General features: G+C 34.5%; 1 protein-coding gene across 1 annotated transcript in view; it reads right to left on the reverse strand.

Annotated features, from left to right (window-relative positions):
* The window catches only part of Dach1 (dachshund family transcription factor 1), a 359,268-nt gene that overhangs the window by 38,022 nt on the left and 297,746 nt on the right, over positions 1–23,500 (reverse strand). The window contains exons 7-10 of the mRNA XM_041667539.1: positions 11,727–11,878; positions 3,698–3,845; positions 712–855; positions 187–255 (exon numbers count right to left, since the gene is read on the reverse strand). Coding sequence (XP_041523473.1) covers positions 187–255; positions 712–855; positions 3,698–3,845; positions 11,727–11,878 — 513 coding nt within the window. The remainder of the gene's footprint in view (positions 1–186; positions 256–711; positions 856–3,697; positions 3,846–11,726; positions 11,879–23,500) is intronic.

Consider the following 23,500-nt stretch of genomic DNA (forward strand, 5'->3'; position numbering starts at 1 on the left):
TAATTTAAAGAAAATCTATCAGCACAAAATGAATTCATTCACATGAACAAGCAAGATGAACTTGACCTTGTTTGAACTTGTTTTGATGTGGCCCAGATGGTGGGCTCCATGCTTGAATAGCAGCCTAAAGCTGAGGGAAAACTCAGAGAGCAAGATCTAGATTTATAGCCCGCTGCGAATTCCTACCTTGTATTGTCCTTTCAGCGTCTGTTCTTCCGCCGCTGCGGTCAGCTTCTATCTCTGGGGTCAGGGAGTCTAAAAACACAGAGACACAAGAATGACATATACTTCATTTGATTCCTGTTGTCTTGAGAAACAAGAGCTACCTGCGGAATTAAAATCACGTGTATCTTTGTCATCTTTTGAAGGTCTGACCTAACCGTGACCATCAGAAGTTTCAGAAGGTGTGATTAGATAAGGGGCGTAATAATGTCCATATGACAGGTTGGAGTAGGAGTTCTTAGATTAACCTCTTATCATTTTTCTGTAGAAATGGATTTTGTTAAGCAGAAAAGCAGTGTCAGGTCCCAGATACTGAGAATAAATTACAAAATGGTTGGAGCACCTATGAAATAAAGCATTTGCTGAATGATTCATGAGACCTCGATGCATACACACCCACAAGCACATGTCCACATTGTCCCTCTGCTATTACAAATCAAAGCTGCTTATGGGGAAAAAAAAAAAAAAAAACAACATGCATGTTCTTACCATTTAACACCCTGAGACTGTCTGCGGAAGCTGCTTGTTTCAGTGTCTGCTCTGCTTGCTCACGGCGTTTGGTCTCAAATTCCAGAGCTTCCTGCAGTTTTCTCTTTGCTTTCTTTTCCTTCTTTAGCCTCTTTTGGACGATGGCTAGAAAAGAGATCTGAAGATTAATTTTCAGACCATTTCTAATGCTGCTGATTTACAAACAGCAGATAATCCTTATTGTACTGAGTTCTCTTTAATAAACAGAGTCTGTTTATAAGTAGAAAGTCTTGTAGTCTGCTACAAGTAGGAAACCCTCCAAACCCAACTTCACTTAAAATAATATCCAAGAAAACGTTAATAAAAGTCAACACTTTGTTCTAGCTTTAAATGATTCCAGGAATGACTTTAATTGTCCAGTGGAGAAATATTTAATGGGGTTCTGACTTTAGTAAATATTTGTGTTCATTCATAAAGTGGCTAAGTGAAGTTTGTGGCTTAGTCTCTGTCCTTGAATCAGATCATTGCAGAGTACACTGAATAGTGTATGCTTTTGTATGTATCTCTCCTGGGCTCAGGAGGTAGTGCCCCCACAAATGCTGTGGGAAAAAAACAAATAATATCAATTAGATTTTTCATAATTATTCCTTCAGATGTTAGAAAACATGGACTATTGCTTATATATGAAGAACAACATACTTGTTATGTATATACAGAAGCAGTAATTTCTTTTAATAATGATATTATATTTTTTTATGAGAATGATTTCTTTCTAACAATGTGTAACACTATAAGATATTTTAAGAATTCATGTTGTAGTTTCATTTTTCTGGAATTACAGTGAATATAAAAACCTCACTTGAAGTTATAACATGCTACTGATAACAATAATTTGTATAAAAGATAAATCATGACATAGAACTTGGGTGAGGTATATTTTCTTCTATTAGAAGATTCCAATAGTGCTGCCCAATGTTAATCAATAATAATAACAATATACATGATAAAAATGTACATTCATAGACTTAAACTCTTTTTAGTTGGTCTACACATGAATAAGATGGAAAGCAGTAAGTATTGTGGTAGCAAATGTAAGTTCTTTGAAATTATCTTTCTGGATAATACATATTTAACAACAGCAGTATTCCAAAATTCAATTTTTTTTACTTATAAAGAGCAACCACTCCAAATTTCTTGCTACCCAAAAAATAACAATGGTTTTACTTAATTTGATATTTCATCAGAATATAAATTTAAAAAAAATATTTTTGCAAATGATTAATTTCAGTTTCTAATCCCTACATGTTCCATATATATCATCACTAGCCCCACTTAGATGGCAGTCCATTAACCTGTTGAGTTTATTGTTTCTATATCATATATTTCAAATCATTTTACCCCCAATGCGCAATGACTATGTTCTTATATGTGAACTAATTGACAATGATTTGAAATCAATGCTAATGTCCTCTTTATTAAGAGTAAATTTAATTGATTATTCTAACCTTATCTTATATTTTAATTTCTAAATGTTATTTAATATATATCTGTGAAAATACATTATAGTTTTGAAATATGCTTATAAATTGCACATGATCATAATCCTAATACCCGGATACACAGCACCCAGCCATTGACCACTCAATTTCCTCCTGCGTGATTCCAGGACATGAGACTGAATGAGTTGTTAGTAGGATAATACACTTCTCCAGCAAGTGCATTTGTAGTAGGTAAGTACGGATAACTATAACTTTCAAATAATTATTGGAAGTTAGTTAAATGAGGGATTTAAGGTGTCTGCGCATGCTTTGCTCTTTAGAGGGTAGAGGAATAAAACTGAAGAAAACTTTGCCATTAGAATCACTAGACTCCAAAGATCATTCTAGAAATCCTAAGATATATCTTTTAGTCTTTTATGTGTCTTCTTCAGACTAGAACAAAATAGAACCATGGCTATGTCATAAAAGGTGCTTTCACAGATTCAACTCGCTTCTCAAACTTCCTCATTCATTTTGAACTCATCTGTCACCAATGTTTACCACGGTTGAATTATTTTAATTCTTAAACCTATACAAATTCATATTATTAAAAACCGTATATGCTGTGTGACAGTGCCTCAAACAAAGCTGAATCCAGAAACTCACTAGGCACTGATTCATTATATATACTGAAGCAACCTGGAAAATCCTAAAACAGACACAATAATCTTTAAATGAACACATCAAATATGAAAGACAGGCAGTTGAAGAATTTATATGAAATACTTACAAAATTAAAAAAAATTAAATCCCCCTTTTTTACAGTTCTTGTGAAATCATGTAGCTGAAGCAAAGGAGGGGTTGGTAGTAGCCTTAAAATTCATGCATAAAATAAATACACAAATATTATTGACCTTCAAAATTATCTATTGATGACCAGTATAATATTTTAAAAGAAGCAATTTGGAGATCAATAATACCATTATTTTTATCCAATAAGAATTCATTTTAGTAAGTACGTTATGGACTTGACCTTGTTGAATGAACATGAAGCATTCAGAAGGAAAATTATACAAACACTTAACTCCGGTTATTTGCTCAGATATTCATCAAGCTTCCATTTCAGTTGATAAATATCTTACCAAACCTGCTTTGCTTGAATAATCAGTCTTTTCTAGTTTAGCTTTATATCTTTAACTTTTGAGGTTTTCAAAGGACAATTGTGAGTGAGTGCAATATTCTTCATCATGTTTCTCATCTTATCATTATAAACATAATTCATTAAACTTTATAAGTAATGAAAATTACATGATCAATGATATAATAGATATATCTATTTCCCTGAGGTAGAAAACAGAAGCGAATGTGCTCGTCAAACATTTAGAAATACAATAAACTCATGATTCAAGTCTGTTCTAAGTTCAGCTACAGGCAAAGTAGCAAAAATGAAAGTATATCACCAGCAGAACAATATTATTTTATTGACCGATTCACTTAAATATTAGACCTCCGTGGATTTTCACAGATACCTCTGTTTTTTTGTTCCATGGCCAACTGCTTCTCCAGTGTCTCTCTTAGCTCTCTTTCCCTCAAAAAATCCATCTTCAGTTCTGTTTTTTCCAGTTGGACCTGTTTTTCTTGAGCTCTGGCATTATCTATGGCAACTTTCAAAAGGCCCTGTACAAAGAAGGTATTCAGCATGAGGATACTTTGGTACAAAACACATTTTGTTCACTACTGAAATGTATTTTTGATGAGAAGAGCTCACTTATCAAATTCTCTAATTCCTGTGAAACCATCCAGGACTCAGAAATGCCATAACTAAAGCACACAACTTCTCCATCTTACCAAACTCTTTGAGAAAGACAAATACTTCTGGCCTGTAGGTTCTATTGCTTCACATTAGACTAGCTAGCTAAATTTCAGTGAGAGTCACACAAAAGCATCCTATGAAATACAAACGGACAAAGGAAATGGGCAGTTCTACAAAGAACCATCTAACATGGTCTATGTGATCCTGGTAAGCTGTCATTGTCCTCAACGTCATACATCCATCCATGCAAGGTTACACTTACTACAGCTGTCTTAGGTGTGCTTCCAATCAGCTATCTATGTCTGCTGAAGGAAGTTTGCTCTTTCAACCTATGTAGGTTCCTTGGCTCACAACCTCATTTCCCTTCATATGGCCCAAAGTAATCATTCATGAGGTGATTTCGCTGACCATCTAATCAGAAATATCCCTACATGTAGATGATACTGTTAGATTTTCTTAACCATTGTCATTACATTCGCTGTTAAATAATGTTATTAGATATCAATGCATTACCTGGCTTATATCATGCATCTCCCACTGTAATGAAGTTTTTTGACAAAAGTAGGAAGATTTGTTATTATTAAGCACCCCTTATCCAAACCATGCCATTAATTCTAAAATGTTTACATACTGAGAAATTAAAATTACCCACTCATATATACTTGAGATACATAACATATTTAAAGCATCTAGAATAATATATTAGTAATAAATTATTTTATGATGTCATTCAAAGAATTGTAATAATCTGGGAATAACATTTAAGAAGACATCTCACAGGCTAGTAATTCAAAAGCTTTAGAAAAATTAACTTACTTATTCTTACAAATGATTTTAGAGATAAGAACTTTCTCTTCATTTATAATTTTCATAAAATTTTGGAGTTTCTTCAGATTTTGAAAATAAACCATGAGCACATAGTATGCTTACAAAAAAAGTATCATGGATTTTGCCAGAGAAGATGCTCAGGACCAAAGATATCACTGAAAAGCCAAGTTAAAAATTCTTTCACCATAAGTTCAGCAATACAAAATGTTGTATTTGAAATGTAAATCATTTTGTCATAGTTTATGAAGGTGTCAGTCTGAAATTTGCCATTGGAATTTTGTGAGGAGTGGAATTTAATGCCAGTGCTAGAGGTGCTCAGGAAGGCGACCCTTTTAAAAAGTCAATGTGGATGCAATGACTCAAAAATTCCAACTCTAGATTGATGTGAAGCACAACTGAAAAGAGGTAGTCTGTCTCCAGCAGAACAGCATAACTAATAACACTGTCATGGGCCATTTTATTATCTTTATCTTTTCATATATATATATATATATATATATATATACATACATACATATATACACACACACACACACACACACGTATATATATAATTTTATTTGTGCTTTATCTGATCCAAAATTTTCAGGCATAATTCTTGTGATAGAAAACATGCAAGATAAGGATTTCTGTGCGGCAGCTCTCCCTTCCCCACTCTTTTGTTGTTTAGTAATAAAACCCCGCTTCTAAAGCAAACTGCCATCTTAACAAAATTCAGCAACATTCCTGTATATGTTTCTTCTGCATCAGGAACAAACAATTAGTAACAAATGAAAGAGATCATTACATCAAGTGCCCTTTCAGATCACCCCAATTAAAACTTTAGTTTAGCTGTATTTTAATTCTAAGATACCAAATTCTAATTTTCTGCTCTGATTGCTCTTGTTGACTTATCTTTGAAAGATGTACTGTCTGTGCAATGCCTAGAGATTATTTAGCAAGATGCCAATGTTGGCACCACTTAATGTGTTGATTGGTTGTATTATCAGTAGCTGTGTAAAATAAATTACTATTAAACTATTATTGTCCTTGGGTGACAAAACATAACATTTTGGGGTTCTTAAATATGGAACAATCATTAAGAACAAACATGTTGAATAATATTAAGATCTGACTCTAAACTGTGTCATTTTATTATTAATAACAGTTTGTAAATGATGAAGTTGCTGGAAGAATTGACATTTACTCTCTCCTTTTGTTGCAATTATTGGTAATGTAGTTAATGATGTTGAATTGTATATTCCTGCTGATTATGTCTGAAAAACATTAACGTTAGCATGCGCTATATAGAATTAAACTTAAAATTTAGACGTAAATCAATGCAGTCTGCTAAGATACCAGTGTGAACAAAGGTCCCAACTAGAACAAGAGATACATATGTTATGTATGTTATGTGTGTCTTATGTATGTTATTGGCAGTGACATACAACAATAAATAAAATGAATACAGAACATCCATTTAAATTTAGCGCAGCCAGAGGCTGGGTAAAAGCAACAACAAGAACTGTCCACAGCATCACGAAGACTTCTTTTAGCTGTAAGTCACAGTACTCCCATATTTGTGTAACGTCTGTTAATTTTCCATGTATGCACGGTGCAAAAGATCACAGCAATTATGTGGTTGTGCTCAGAAGGACTTTATCTGCACAGTGCCATGACAACATTTTGGATTACAGTTAAGAGGCAAAAGTTTCAATCACCGATTTTTGGGGTTTTTCCCCCTCTAAGGTGTTTTCAGATCTCACAACACTGATGTTGGGTAATCTCTCTAAAGAAATACAGTTATTTATTCTGAGCACAGCCATGGTTAAAAAAAAAAGACAATGGTTTATTGTGTTCATGCTCAGATTTGTTTTCAATGAAGCATGATGTCTCTAATCACACACAAATTCTTATCAGCTGAAATATTTTTTTTTATTTTTTCCAGAGGATAAGCCTCCTCATAAGATTGCAGACACAGGTGCCTCTGCATGAAACTATCATTGCTTTTATCATCACACTTAGCTGAGTTTAGAATCCTAGGTATAGTTTAGTATTTTGCTCCTTAGTGTTTTTTTTTTAACAAACTTTTATGGGAACACAAAGAAAACACCCAAGTCATATTATATAATAGCAATCAAGAATAGAGCATGCAATATAATAACAATATATGCAAAAAAACCTATGTATGTTTTGAATCCAATGTGATTTTCTAGATAATTTTAAATTTTATGCCAATAATACAAATGAGCAAAAAGCTCATTTCTTTCACAGTGTCTGAAAAGTAGAGTAAGACATTTGGCAGGGACATTGTGATGCAGGTTTGAGGATGGGCAGGGAGAGGTTTTAGTCTCAATACTGAGGCAGATTTTGTATTTCCTCTCAAACAAATGAAAACTACATCTCAAATGCCATAGTTGAATTATTTTTACTTATTACACCATACTCAACAAGGTATTGTCCTTTTGTATTTTTTACTATCTCTTTTAGGTTTTCTTACATTTTTTAACTTATGATTTAGTTGCAATATTTTTAGCAAGACTGAAATATTGAACATAAGGCCCTGAATATTCTAGATATGCTGACTTTCTACTGCTGAACCAATGCCACTTCACTTCGCACACAAATCACAATGAACCCACGTCCTATTACATATCCTCTATTGTAAGATCTTTCAGGATAGTTTCATGCATAATTGACACTATCTGTTCATATTTTATAATCAGTGAGTCCGACCACCACTACGCTTTGTGTACTTGTTTGTGTAGCTTCTTTTTAAAATTTATTTTCTTACTTTTAGATCTGTTATGACCAAATCTTCTCCTCCTTCTACTCTTCCTAGCAACCCCACCCCAACTCATCCACTCATCCGTGACTGTTTGTTTTCAGTTTTAGGCAGACATCGGATTTCTCTGTATAGCCCTGGCTGTTCTGGAACTCACTATGTAGACCAGAATATCCTTGACGCCAGAGATCTGTCTGTAAATTTACCATATATGTTCTTTTTTCTTTCAACTTTTACTTATTGATTTACTCTTACTCTACTATTTGTAAGCCACGAATGTCCTTACCCACTGAGTTGCCTCACTAGAATCAGTTCTATTCATTTTACAGTGAATTTGCTCTTTTGCTGTATATACTGGCTCTAGGATAAACACAAACAAGTGTGATGCTGTCAGTTCTGAAAGCTATTGTTTTTTGTGATTTAGGATGTAAGAACCAGTTGCAACCAGTGAGTAGAACCCTGTTTTGAATGTAATCTATTGGCAACCAATATTCGAAGGTGTCACTTCCAAATATTTGACCCTAAAACATTTCCTCACATTTAACTGCCCAGTGACCTTTCCAAGGACATCATTGAAGGTGGAGGCTATGGCGAAATACTTCCATACTGAATACAACAAAATGCCATGCAAAAACACACGTTCTAGGAACAAAAAAATGGAATGAAATTTTATTGCCCCTGAAAATTAATTACTGTTATTTATTCCAGATGTTTTCATTATCAATTTAATTTAAATTTTAATCAATTTAATTTAATTTAAATCAATTTAAACTATTCAAGTAACATGAAGGAAACTCCATAATTCTTCTAGGTTTGACATCCTCAAAATATTAATAAAATTACTTTTTAAACTAATGCTTAATTTTTTGGATATAAATGTAATATTTTCCATAAGTTTTATGATAGCAATTATGAGAATAATTTTTTAAAAAGGATTTGTGTAGGAAATATTTATAGCAGTCACCACAAATCTAGTTATTAAAAATTATCAACCAATACTATATTACGAAATAATTTGTTTTTAAAACAATAATGTAGTAAATATCTTGAAGGATTTGGGGAAATGAATATTAATTGCAACAAATTATTTTCAAAGTAACCATATAGTTTTAAAATGATTACATGAGTATGCTACAGTTTTCACAGAGAAAGCAGAGAACCCAAATATACATACTTACAATTACAGGTGAAATCGATGTAGGCAGATTATAATTACCTAAATTAAAATTTAGACAGCAAACACATTTGTACTCTATGCCTAATAAGCCAGGGTCATGACTATTTAAGCAGTCTATAAGATTTCTTAGATATAATCACAACTCAATAAATGTGGAAATAATAAGATTTAACATCTATGGCATTTTACAAACTATTGTGAAATCACCAAAAATTCAGTATATTTATGATTGTCAATATGTATTTGTATACATATAGCTCTAAGGGACTCAGTTATTTTCTTAATCTTAGTCTCTTTTAAGTATACATATGTGCATGCATGTGTATTAAAGGAAATGTTTAATATTCACAGTTATATAACACCTATGTTTACACATATATGCATATGTATAAAATTGATGTAAACAAGTATAATTCTTAAATGTTGAATTTTTTATTGATGGTCTAACACTATTAGAACCAGATTCCAATCAATAAGACCTTAAAATCAATAATTTAATTTGCTTTGCTTATCAATGTACCATTAACTCTTCTAAGATATACCCTTGGTGTATATATTTGGGAAGGAGACCAGATCTAGAGTAGGTTAAATAAATAGAAAACTTGTCTAAAATTTTTTCTTTCTAAAAGAAATACTTAGTTTGCAATGATGGGGATATCATGCCTAGTCTAAGTACTCCAAGCAGAGAGTAAATGTAAGACTCCCAAACTGTCAATATTTGACATAGAACTATGAATGTCAGCCCAGTTCTCAGGCCCAGTGTACAACCATTCTTTCTTCTGCTGGGTGAGCTGATTTCTAGTAAAAAAAAAAAAATAGAAATAAAAATGAAAAAACTAGAGTATTTTTATGTGGAAATTCAAGTCAAAATACCATTAGTCTGATTATAAATTTCTAAGACAATTTTATATGGAGTTTTACGTAGAATAATATGAACCTTTCTAATTTCTTATTTTTATTAGTTCCTTGAGAATTTTGGATGTATTTTAATCATATCCACCTCCTTTTCTCACTCTTCCCAGACCTACTCGTTTATATACACACCTAACTTTATCTTTCCTCATTTACTATCTATGTTTCTCTGTTTCCCTCTCCTTTTGTTTCGCTTCGTGTCTCTGTGTCTCTCTCTTTCTATCTGTCCCCATCTCCTTATCAATCACGAGTCCTTTGCTTATATACTCTTGGATATGCGTTCTTAACTGGGTCATCATCGATTTAGCAGGGTTGTCCCGTTTATTCCTGGATCTACTAACAGACATAGTTCTTCAGTGAGGAGGAGACTCTGCACCCACTTCTCTTTCTATGCTGAGATTTTTGTTTGCCTTGAGCTTGAATAGATTGTGAGCAAGTTGTCTAGTCCGCTGTGAACTCATATGTGTAGCCTCACTACCTTGATTTTTTTTCTTTTTTCTTTTTTTTTTTTTATTGAAAAAAAAATTCTGCCTCCTCCCCGTGACTGAAAAAGCATGGGATAAAACCGGACACTCTGAATATGGCGGACAATGAGGGCTGCTGAGAAGCCAAGGACAATGGCACTGGGTTTTGATCCTACTTCAGGTTCTGGCTTTGTGGGAGCCTAGCCAGTTTGGATGTTCACCTTCCTAGACCAGGATGGAGGGGGGGAGGACTTTGGACTTTCCACAGGGTACAGAACCCTGACTACCTTGTTTTGAAAACACTGTTTCCTGGCAGTCATCAGTTATCTCTGGCCCTTACTACCTCTAAGCTCCTTTTCCACAAAGGTCCCTAAGACTTGATGGGAAGAGATATGATACAGATATCTCAATTAGGGCTGAGCCTTTGATAAACTCTTAATCTCTTAGAACCAGACCAGTTGTGCTATTTCCCTGCTTTTCAAAAGCATTTTTCTCAACAAGCGTGAAATTCACGATGATCTGTACCTTGCAATATATGTAAAATTTGGGGGGAAAACTCCTATGTTTACTTTTGGCTGTAATCTGGTCAGGATTGAAATGAGACTGGACTGACTACTTATTTCAGTTAATAAAATACAAAACCTTAATGTTGAATACAGTTCTAGCAATTCTAATTACGTTTGTATTTAAAAAGCCGTATTAATAGATGAGAAGATATGTTACATTAAAGACCTCCTGTTATATCCTTGGAGAGGTAAATAAAATGAATTACATTTCAGCTAGGGCAAAGTTTAATATGGTAGGAAATGTGTTTAGAAAATATAAGTGAGGACGGAGTGCTGGGCTAACAGCATCTGTATCCATGTCTCCTTCTGGCTCCTCCTGAGAAGAAGAAGGAAATGTTCCATCTGGTGCCCACATGATCCCTCCATGCATGGCAGGACAACTATGCTTTCTTCTATCCCAAACACTTTTATTATCTTGGCTCCTTGCACTATGTTATTGTTAACTCTAAGTATTTTTGATTCATAATGTACTGTAAGTAAGATATACATCCTGAGGGACACATAGGAAATCTGCGGAAACTTTTCTATGGCTTTTTGAAGTCTATTCTTTGAAGAGTCCCTACTTGATGAAAGAAACTTATTTATGAAAAAAGAAATTCTTTTGGATTCTTCTTTATTAGACATATTTAAAATGAATAAACATATCATTTCCTCACTGGAAAGCCAGCAGTTTAAAAATATCTAAATATTTATTAGAACTTGCATGCTGTCATTTGATAAACCAGACAAATTTACACACTTAAATTGGTCCCATTATTTGGCAATAAAGAGAACATTTAGGGGGGAGTGTTTTTCATAAATGCTTACACCAGTTTTGTTTATTTTTAATATGGTGAAATACAAATTATTTGTTGAGCATTTCTACAACAATTTGGTTAGTGTAGTAAAGTTAAAAGGTAATTTTCTGGAGAAATGTCTAATCCTCTGGATCAGCCAATATCACGAGATAATTATTTGAAATGGGTTTCTTTTCGAAAAGCAGTTCACCTGTATGTGTTCCGTGCTCCTTCCTTGCAGAGTGAAAAGAGTCATACCTGTATGTTAGTGAGAAGGGTCTCTATGGAAGATAGGCCATCGGGAAACAAGAAGGGAGACGGGAAGCCTGGAGGTAGTGGTTGCCCATGCCCGGTTAGAGAAAGTTTGTCGATGCTGTCTCTTGCGGTTGGTGTAGAAAGCGGGGTCTCATCTGTATGTGATTGAAACAAAAATATAGAACAAGTTACGCTTGTCTGTTTTTATTAGACCTCAGTAATGGCTTCCCTAGTGGTTTCCAGAACATTTATTGCAAATTGGTTCCTGCTATCAGGAGAAAATGCTTTCTGCTGAATTTTCTTTAATGAAAAAGCTGTGGAGATACAACAAGATAACATTAATGAGTAACTTTATAAGCCTTTTAAATGCAGTCTCTAATGAGACTGAGTTTACAGTGCCATAGAATCTTTTTAAAACAAATATTATCTCATATATAGTTGTGATAATATATTCAGGCTGACTTTATGGGCACCTTCCCAATTATCTCATTTTAGTTTGTTCTGTTTGGATTGACAATAGAGTATTTCTAAAGCTTTCTATAAGAGAAATGTTTTGTATATCAGGATGTTTCTTTCTCAATTAACCCTTCCTTTATATTGATGGTTCATTCAAATGTAGTCTTAATAAGCTTAACAAAGAATCTACAAGTGAAATCCCCCCTTTTTTTCTTGTCTTTCATTTTTTTTTCTTTTCCTTTTGTAACATCTAAAGGGAAAGACTAGAATCCAAGGACATTGTTTCTAAATTGCAATTAAAATAATCACTCTCATTAGCAAAAAATCTAATTTTAAATACTTAAACATCTAAAGCTTTCACACATAAAATGGGAAGTGAAGAAATAAACATTAAAAATGTAACTTCCATCACAGCCTTATGGAAATCATATTACCCCTTTCAGGTAAGTTATTATTTATTTCATTGATTCTACACTCTTCAACAGTTAAGCCACTTAATGTCCGAACACAAGCACCCTTTCCTTTCATTGTAAAAAGTTTTCATTTAACTACAAACTCTTTAAACATTTGCATACTTTTCAATGAAATGGAAGCAAGTTGTGGCTTATTCACAGATAATGTTACTCAGGCTAGTACTCTCTATTTTATAAATATTTTTCGTATTTCACCCCAGGAAAATTCATCAGTACAATGTATTTGATTACTTCTTATAGTATCTCTCAGTTCTACAAGAGGCTAAAATTTTCAGCATACTTGATTTTTGTTTATAATTTGACTCCACTGTTCTCAGTCATTCCTTTATTTTAAAATATAACACTTAAACACACACACACACACACACATTTTTCAATCATGCCTGTCTAGTGTGGAAATAGTATGGAAAGCGCCACGCCTATAGTCACTAATGTCAGAACCTGCTAAATCGTATCCCTCACCTTCCCCATTTTTAGTCAATTAAGTAAACAGGAAGAAAAGGTGGGGAGAGAGGTAAGAGACAAAAGATGTTCTATTCACTATCCTCCTGTCACACTCTCCTGTGATTTCTCCTTCCACTGCCTCTGTGAAATCGCTGACGGATGAGTTCAAGCAGCATGTACTAGAAGAAACAGAAAGCAACTAAGCCAGGACTCATAATGCTGTATTTTATCACAGCTTTCACGTGGGGTGGAGAAACGCTTCAGGGCTCAGGTAGGGCTGCAGCAGGGCTAATATGAGCAAGGTAATTTTGGACACCATTTACCACACTGTCATAAATTACTTCTCTAGACCAAGGCTGCTACTGTTTTCTCATAAGAGCTCTGGAAAGGCACTTGTTAAACATCTGCGTGCATGTGTCATTGTTTAAGAAAGGAGAGCAATATTTTTTGATCGGTTTCACCTTAGCTGTCACATGGTAAAGAAAATACACCTTAATAGATCATGGAGATAATAATTGCTTGTCTTTTGAATAAAGGGATAGAACCTAATGATCATCTGAGCATGCATTCACCTTAACATTTGTGACTTCGTAATTTTGAAAGACTCTGCAAAAAAAAATGAGAACCAAATGTATTTATGAACACATTTGAGCATATCTTTGATCACTAAATAATTATTTATTTTAACTTCAGTGCATTGATGGTTGACTATGCTTGGCAGGTGAGAAACAAATCATTAAATCACTATCATGCCTACATTCATGCACTGTTAATTGTTGAAATAATGCACACAATAATAGCGGTGGAAAAAAATGTACCAGGGTAAAAGCATTGTAAAACTGATGTAGACCAGAGTGACCGATTCCAGGTGATAACTAACTAATTCCTATAGCTGGTAAAGCACTTTACCTCCTATTGTTATTTCATTAGCCACTGCTCATCCAGGCAATGATTAACACTCTTCTGTGTGTATGCACAAGCCTGTGAGTGCATATATATTCTTTTCTCATTGCATCTAACATCATGTATGAGAACAGACCATCATTTGCTATAAATCTGGGTCACAACACCTTAAAATGAAAAGAAAAGGAAATTCACAGAAATGTTAACTACAACCTCCCCTTTTATTAAGAAAAAGAAAGCTAAAAGATCAAATAAATGAAAAAAATATTTATTTGGACCTCAATATGCTCTTATCTGAGAAGACACTGTCACCTCTCAGCAATCAACAACATAAAAGTCTACTTTATTTCCTCCTGCATGGATTCTAAAACTAAGCTTTAATCATATTTACTTTTTAAATGAAGTGACTTTGTTATCCTTGAAATATTCTTGGAATATTAAGGCAAAATTTTGAGGCGAGACAGTGTCAGAATCTGGGCATTACACAATCTCCATGGACTTCAAAGTGTGAAGGAAGAAGCAGCACACACTCACACATCTGATTTCCACCTGATTTACCTGCAAAGGGTTTGAGAAACTGTCTTCTGAAGACAATTATCTAGTCAGATTTGGGGATTTTTGTATTGTGCCATATGACATCAGGTTTCAGTATCTGATTATCACTGAACAGAAATTGGTAGAGTTGTGCAAGGAACTCCAATTTATTCCCAGAGTGGCTTAAATGGTGATCACCAAATACATGGCCATATTGTAATGCTATTTTATGAAAGGGGATTGTTTCAAAGATTTATGACACAAAGTTAACATGAGGTTATTCCAGTGTAAAATGAGACCAAAGTTCTCATGGAATGTGTTCTCATGAGAAAAAGGCAGACGGATATTTGTAAACACACACACAAGACACACAAACACACACAGCGACCGCAAGGGGGGGGGGAGAGGGAGAGAGAGAGAGAGAGAGAGAGAGAGAGAGAGAGAGAGAGAGACTGTAAAAGGGAGGCGATGTGACCAGAGGCAGGAACTAAAACACTGCAGCCACAGAGCACAGTTAGGTACTCAACACATGCCAGATGAAACCAGCATGCTAGTTACCTATTAAGTTGTTATATTTAAATTCTAAAAAGAAGTTATTAACTTTTCAGCATTATTCTACTTTAATTTAGTTGCAAGGAACTGTAGTAATTCCTGAAGGAAAATGGAATGGCACATGCTACAGTTTAATAAGTAATTTCATCTTAATGCCCAGAAAAATTACTGATTGAAATCTGAATAATTACACAGTAAATATGCTGACAATTTCCCCATTATTTAATCAAGATCATAGAAATTTAAAGTACAAATGGAAAAGACAAAACATTTCAGTTGCATAACAAAGGATGAGGACATCGTATTTTGTTCTTCCTTATCACCTGAACTCAGGATGCTACTAGCACATTAAGTCACTTTTTACTAAGCCACCATCAGGAAGATTGATGTCTCTGAAAGACAAGTCTCTTTCCTCTTCAATCTTATCACACAGAACAATTTAGCAGGATATCCTAAGGAACAATGTTGTTTAAAAAAAAATAATGGTCCCCTACTTTTAAAATGTTTTCTTTCCTGCTAATAAAATCTAACGCAGTTGTTATTTTCATAACCATTCCCTTTGGGTTTGAACTACACATTCTCTCTTGTGTGTCTGTGTGTGTGTGTGTCTGTGTGCGTGTGTGCACGTTGCTCTGTAATGTCTTTTATTATTACAACTAAACTGCTCTTTCCGAGCTAAAGAAAGGATGTTTGAATGAAAACTATTACTAAAATGGCAAAGTAGGTGGGGGAAAAGGGCTCAAAAGTATTCTACAGAATACAGTACTTTCCATTTATAAGTAAATACATTTTTATAAAAATATAAACTTTTCTAGGCAGTTTTAGTAAATTTCTATCAGAAGCCAAAGTATTCAATAGAAGTCTTACTGACCTAAAACAGGAGCATGTTTAACCTAAAAATTAACATTAGTGCTTAGATAAAAAATTAAAAATTATACGCAGACATGTGATCCAAACAGGATAGATGAGAAGAGTCTGTTAGATTCCTCAAGGGCTGGCATTAGAAGAGGTTGTTGGCTGTCCAATGTTAGTGCTGTGCTGGGAACTGAAGGAGTTGAACAGGGTCCTCCATAAAAGCAGAATGCTCTTTACCACTACGTCATCTCTCCAGTCACATACAACAGATCTTCTAAATAAAAGATATTTCAAGTCTATAATATATATGATACAGCTAAATTTAAATAAAGAGAAATCATTGTTAAACTTAGTGAATTCTGATCCTAGTGATACTTATTCTATTAAATGCTGTAGTGATAAAACTATCTTATATCATTTGAAAAACATTTGGCTAATTTGTAATACGGATTAACTAAACTCAAAGGATTATATTATAACCCAATTAGATTATATATGGAAAAATGCTTTATAGAATAAAAAAAACAGTGTACATGTAAAAAATAAAATCCATAAATTTTCTTTGATAGTCATTTTTCTTTAATGTAGCATTGAAAAGCTCCATCTTTTTATCATTTGCTTGTGGTGGCTATCTTCTGCCTATGTAATAAGCCATTGATAATGATGCATTATGTTGACAGTTTTCATTGGCATAGCCTGAGGACAGCACAAAAACATCAGAAAACTTCTTGAATATATTCCAATCAGGATTAGAACTTGGAAGTTCAAATTATGGATAAAATAAATTAAAAAGGTGGTCTCACTGAGGGGCATGGGTGGTAAAGTGAATAAAAACCTGAGTCTGATCCGCAGAACCTAACTAAAATTTGGATATGTTAGAACTTGCTTGCAATTCTACTGCTGGGGAGCCAGAGACAAGAGGACTCTAGGGCCCAGGGACTGGTAGCCCAGTCTACATATTGAGTTGTAGGTCAGGACAGTAAAAGACCCTGTCTCAAAATTAAGTTAGACAGCAACTGAGGAATTAGACCCAAGTTTAACTTGTAGAGTGAACATCCATAAGCATAGATTTGCACCTGAACACATGAGCACACATATTATATATACACATACACACAAATAAAATGTAAAAAACGAGATAATATATAATGGGCTTATAGAGGTGGCAGAGGTATGTTAAAAACCTACGTCAGGCATGCAGTTTTCTCCAGTGTAACAAAGAATAAATTTATGGCTCATTGATTCTGTGAAACTACCATCCCCATAGGTGGGTCTTCACATCTAGGTAGAGTTGTTTTGCATTGTTTCTGAAATATACCTTTATGGGTCACTACTTAGACAAGGAGAGAATATTCGCATTGTCTCAATCGACCCATACAGACAAGTTCCTTTTAATTTCTGAATTTAATTTCACTTATTTCTGAAATAAGTGAATAAAGAAAAGAGCAGCAAATCCCGAAGAATACGCAATGAAGGAGCAAGAAGTCTCCATTTGTCTTGTAGTCACTCTGCATCCGTTATGGTAAAATTAAAACACCTTATGTTGGAAAGTTACACTGTTTGTTAAAGGACAATTTCACAGATACAGTCTTGCTCTAAAAGGAATCACTAAGAAGATGATTTTTTAAAAAAAAATAACGTAGAATCAAAGTATAATCTCAATAAGGTTGTTTGACAAAATACTGATCCAAATGACACTGTATTTACTTAGGAAAAGAAGAGATTATTTGGGATGACATGAATTGAGACAGGATAGAAGAAGGAAATAAAAATCTCCATGGTAAGAACTAAGCAGTAAACTTTTGTTGAAGGCTATGTGGCCGGAGGGTTAGAGATCATCTAAGAAGACCACCCAGGGGTAACAGCTCAGGGAATTCTGGGTCTCTAATAATCTGAAGAAATTATATTTTAATGGAATTTGAACTGGAAAGCATATTTCCAAACATTGTTCTTAAAAAAAAAAATGACTTTCTCTCTATTCTGTACTTATATGTGACTTATATACAAAAGAAGCATTAAAGTCAAGCTGTACACTAACCAGTATTTTAAAGCTTGACTTTGAGAACAAATTCAGGGACAAAAATTAATGTTGGAAAGTAGATACTTGTGCCTGCAATCCTTCTTGTCTCTGCAACGAGGGGTTTGAAAAATTAAGCATCCACACACTGATTGACCTCCCAAACATGTGGCATTGCTTCCTCCCTGCTTGCTTCGTAGGCAGTGAGTTGTGAAGGCTTATGAAAGAGCGAGCAGAGGTTTTGCAGAAAAGTTCCCATTTAATCGACCTTTCTGTCGTTTCCATGACCCCCGTAGGCTTACCCTGACTGCTGATACTGCAAGTGAACATGGGGAAGCACTTATTGAAGGCTGCACAGTGGACCCAGTTCTGTTTCTTCGGCTAAGGCTTTGTATATCTGCACAGTTGGGCCATTAAGGGTTCTAAGACCACAGGGGAAACAATCATAACATTTGTTTTGAGATGACCGACTCAGGACATGGACACCAGGCTTTATATAGAAACTGTTTTTGTTTTATTAAGGGACTGTTTGCCTGGTAGTGATAACATCATTAAAAATAAATGAAAGGGGGCTGGTAAAATGCTTCCCCAAAGCAGAAACCTAATTAAAGGTGATGTGTCTGCTACGTGGCTTTTTTTTTTTTAAACCAGGGTGCAGAAATAGAACAAGGTTACTTCTTTCTCATTTTATACAGCCCAGAGAAGATCTCACAGTAAAACATCACTTCAGATCTAATTTTCTACTTCTGTGTACCTTAATAATCTACTTTGCAGTCCGTGCTTGCCCATGGAAATCGAACTAGTAATCTGTTACTAAAGACAACTTCATGTCTTGCTAATAAGGAGCATATCTGGTTCTAAATGAAACTGGCTTGCCTTGCAAACAGGTTGTATGGGCTGTGGTAGGTACATATAAACACGCTCTAGCTCTGAAGAACACTTGGGCAAGCTGAGTTAACAATCAAAGCAATTTCTAAATCATACTTCATAATTCCAGAAAGAACAGCAACAACAAAAGAAGACACACGCTTTCGTTTTGGGGGGTGGAGCCACTCCCATTTCGCACAGGGTGGAAAGCAGGAAACTGCAATCCCTTGATAACTCTACTTTATTGTGCCTTGACCTTGTCCAATTCACCAAGATTTACATCTGCCAGAAGTGAGTTTCTGTTCTGGGCTCTGAGAATGTGTGATGAGGACAGAGGAGGGGCTGTCACATGAGTCCGAGGTTTTTTTCAAAATGAATGTGGCCTTAAAAATGAAGAGAAAATCTAGACGGTGTTGCAGAGGTTCATGGTCTGCCATCCTATCCCCTTCTCATCAGCTCTGCTCATTTCTGAGTCTTCAAGTACAAGGTGAATCCTGTTCCAAGTGAATGAAACAGGACCCTTCAGAAAAATGTTCCCTGAAATAAAAAAGTTGCTCTGAGGAGTTCTATTTAAACTCGGATTTTTCCCATGGATCTTTCATTGAAAAGCGGTGGTGGCACACGCCCTTAATCCCAGCACTTGGGAGGCAGAGGCAGGTGGATCTCTGCGAGTTTGAAGCCAGACTGGTCTGCAAAGTGAATGCCATGACAGGTTCCAAAGCTACAGAGAAACCTTATCTTGGAAAAGAAAAGGAAGGAAAAAAAAAAAGAAGCAGAAAGAAATTATCAGAGAATTATAAAATGCGGGACATAAAAATAAATCCCTGCAACTAATTCTACACTCTTTAGATAAAATGTTCCCCTTAAAGGACTGTTCCATTTTTTTTCAAGTGCAAACACACACAAAATATATAGTTAGTTAAATAATTAAAAGAAAGATTCACGATCAAATTCATAGTGTTCGTGAATTGCTTCATATTTCTTAAGGAAGAGGAGAAATTGGGTGGAAAAATAATGGAATAACATTAACACTGACATGATTATTGTGAAGGCTAAACAACATAACGCTGTAGAATAATTATTATCTTATTCCAATTTTATGACTATTTTAAATTTCTGCTAGTAAACTGTTAACAGATAATAGATGCTACTCAGTATACATTTTCCTAATTCATTTTATTTCAAAGATGGATATGAAGAGCATCATCATATTCAAACCGCTAATCCACATTGACACCTCCTACGTCCAAAACAAGATTGCACCACTTGACTTCCTAAGTCTCACCACGGTCATGAAATGGGTGCTTCCTTTGTTATGCTCATTCTACACATAAGTAGTAGGTAGACGTAAAAAGAAATTAATTAATTTGTGATGTAATTCAGCTATAAAGATAGCATAAGACACTTGGGGTCCTGGATTTGAACCCCAAATATCTCTATTTCAGAGTTGATGTTCTTAACTCTGGACCAAAATACGAATTACCTACATTTAAAAAAATGCTTTAGCTACAAACATGCTTGTATCATACATTGATATATATATATATGCACAAAGGATTTAGATAATAGCAGAAAGAAAATGTAAATTCTTAATTCAGATTTAAGTCTTAATTTAATACTTAAACTCAGTGTTTATCCTAAACAACCAAGATTCCTTGACATTGACTTCTGTCACTTGCACATGATCCTTATTTCTTTAAGCAAGTTTATTTTTCCTAGAAGTGATACTTTTGCCTCTCATGGTAGAATCATTGCAGTTCAACCGTGATAGGCATTTTACAGAAACACTAACAGAAAGTAGCTTAAGAAGATGAAGTCATTAAACAATTCTACCAAGTGCCAACTGTACCCAACAGACCTTTATCTCTCTTGGGAGGAAGAATTTTACCATAAAGGTATCACTTTTAAAGTGGTGCATACTTAAAAAATGAGGAAAAAGTTAATGTTGATGCAATAGACTTCAGAAAGGCAGGAGCATGTCTTTCCCTTTCATCAGCTTCAATTAAAATTTGGGGATTTCCACAATATGTCTTCTGAGATTTGTTCTGATTTGTGTCTACTGAATTTACTTTTTCTGTGTTCCTTGCTATGTATTTGCTTTCTTCCTCCTATGGGAACTAACTGCACTTGGCTTTTTAAATCACTGTCTTAATTTCAGAGTCCTTTTCTTCCCTGACTGTCCCCAAATTGCTCAATCCTAATACTAAGGGTTCTCAAGGTTTTTGGTCACTACTCTGTCATGATCCCAGTAGACTCCTCGAATGCTGCGCTAAGCTAGACATCATTATCTTGACCTAAAATAATTAATTTATGCAAGTCCTTATTTATTTTCTAAGTATAATGATCAAATGCAAAGCCACAAGTAGTTAAAAATGTTCCTTCATTTTTACCTCCCAACGCAAATTATCTTGAGACAAGGATACATAATAATATGAAACCAGGTAGATGCACCCCAGCCTCCCTGTTGTGAAACAGTTTCCATTTATAACAAGCAATTACTAGTCTATCATTTCTGCCCTATTTCAAATGATCAAATATTGGGAAATCATTGTCAAAGAAATTCAGTTGTATGTTTATTTCAGTATTTTTAGTATAAAAATCTATGAACTTTAATTTTCCTGGTCGTTGTACCACCTCAAGGCATGATTTGTATTATATTTTATTACTTATTTTATAAATATATCACATGATTTTTATTTCCCAAATTACTTCATGTATTAAATCTCAACCCTTATATGAATCATGATCATGTTTAAGTGAGCAAGGTTTATAAATTAACTTCCATAGCACAACATGATAAGGTACATGTATTGTAGCTGCCTTGGTGCAAACCTGGTGTGTGCTTTGGGCTTTCAGTTTCTTTTCCAGAATTGCATATTTGGCATATAAAATCAACTTCTTTTTGTAAAATATCTCAAATTCTCTTAATAAGTCCATATATTTATAACCACCATATACAGAAAAGAGACAATCATGCATAAACATATAAGATTGTGTTCATCCATCTGAAAATCCAGCTGGTTGCTTTGGATAATGGTTGATGGGCAGTGGTAGAATGTCCATGCAAAGTTTGGTAAGCATCCTGTCAGGGATATTATAGAAACCATCTCCTGTAAATTGATAGGAGGTTAAATTGAGTAACCTTTACGTTCCTTTCACCTATTGAGATTTTGATTTTTTTTTTTACTTTAAAACTAACTGCTTTATAACACTGTCATATAAAAATGCAAAGGAGAGCACTAATTTTTAGGATTTAGGGAAATATAAAAGTTAAGAGTGTATGTTTATGTCATTGTCAGCATTCTTCTCTGGGTGAGAAGGGGATTCTCAAACAGCACAGCTGCTATTTTGCAACTCTCAGAGCATAAAAACATAATGCGTATTCTTGAGCTTCTACTAAGTTTAAGTTTTTTTAAAAATTAACTTCCAGTTTATAACCATGTATTGTCTACAGCACAGAGAAAGAATAATCCTGTTTTCAGTTGTATAAAACTGTGCTTTTTTGTCAGTTGTATAAAACTGTGCTTCCTAGTTTTAAATTGGATATGTTATGAACAGTAGATATGTTGACTCAAAATATGTAAAAATTAACACAGAGTTTAGAAATTTTCTTCATTTAGTCAATTTGACAATAAAAGTTATTTCTTTATCTAAACACCATGATGATAGTTTGATGGAGGAAGGTCATTGGCTAATAAAAGAACTGCCTTGGCCCATTTTATTGGTTAGAAGATAGGTGGGAGGAGTAAACAGAACAGAACGCTGGGAGGAAGAGGAAGTGAGCTCAGACTCCACAGCTCTCCTCTCTGGAGCAGACTCCTGGGAGAGACGCCATGCCCTGCTCCCGGGCAGAAGCACGCAATGAAGCAAGCCGCCAGGTTAGACATGCTGAACCTTTCCCGGTAAGACCGGTGCTCACAGATTATTAGAGATGGGTTGATTGGGATGTGAGAATTAGCCTGTAAGGGCTAGAGCTAAAGGGCCAAGCAGTGTTTAAAAGAATACAGTTTCCGTGTAATTATTTAGGGTAAAGCTAGCCGTGCGGGCGGCTGGGGTGCTGGGACGCAGCCCCGCCGCTCATATTACTACAATAGTTTATTATAAATAAGTAAAACATTGCTATTATTTCACACATCAGATTAGCTTTCCTTACACATTCTCTATCTTAATACACTATGATTCAAAAATACAAATGCAGATAGAAGTGGAACAATTACTTTTAGTTACTTTCATCTATAAGTTGTATTTTACTCTATATGCTTTATGATAACTACATTATAAACATCATATAAATAAAAAGCTGGTTCCAGAATGATTTTTACAAATGATGCAAGAAATTACGATCTTTAAAAAATCATAGCTTTTCTTAAATTTAACCAATTAAACCAAAACTTCAGGTTTTATTTCTGCTCTCTGGTGATAAACATGAGAAACTCATGTTGCCCACTGATGTTATTTTCCCTTAGGAAAAAAAATAGAGCTTCATATAACAATAGCTTCAAAATGTCAAGAAATACATACGGAAGTGCTACTTCCTTCACTACCACAATTATTTTCACAACTTGAATATACTCATAAATGTAATCAGTGACTTTATATACAGTCAAATTAACCCTGAAATGCAGACTAGATAAAAACCCAGGATTCTAAAAAGTTTGTAACAAGTTGAAAATACG

Source organism: Microtus oregoni, unplaced genomic scaffold, assembly GCF_018167655.1.
Source record: "Microtus oregoni isolate MIOR12 unplaced genomic scaffold, Mior012 000001F_ref0000356, whole genome shotgun sequence".
In the NCBI taxonomy this organism is placed as follows: domain Eukaryota; kingdom Metazoa; phylum Chordata; class Mammalia; order Rodentia; family Cricetidae; genus Microtus; species Microtus oregoni.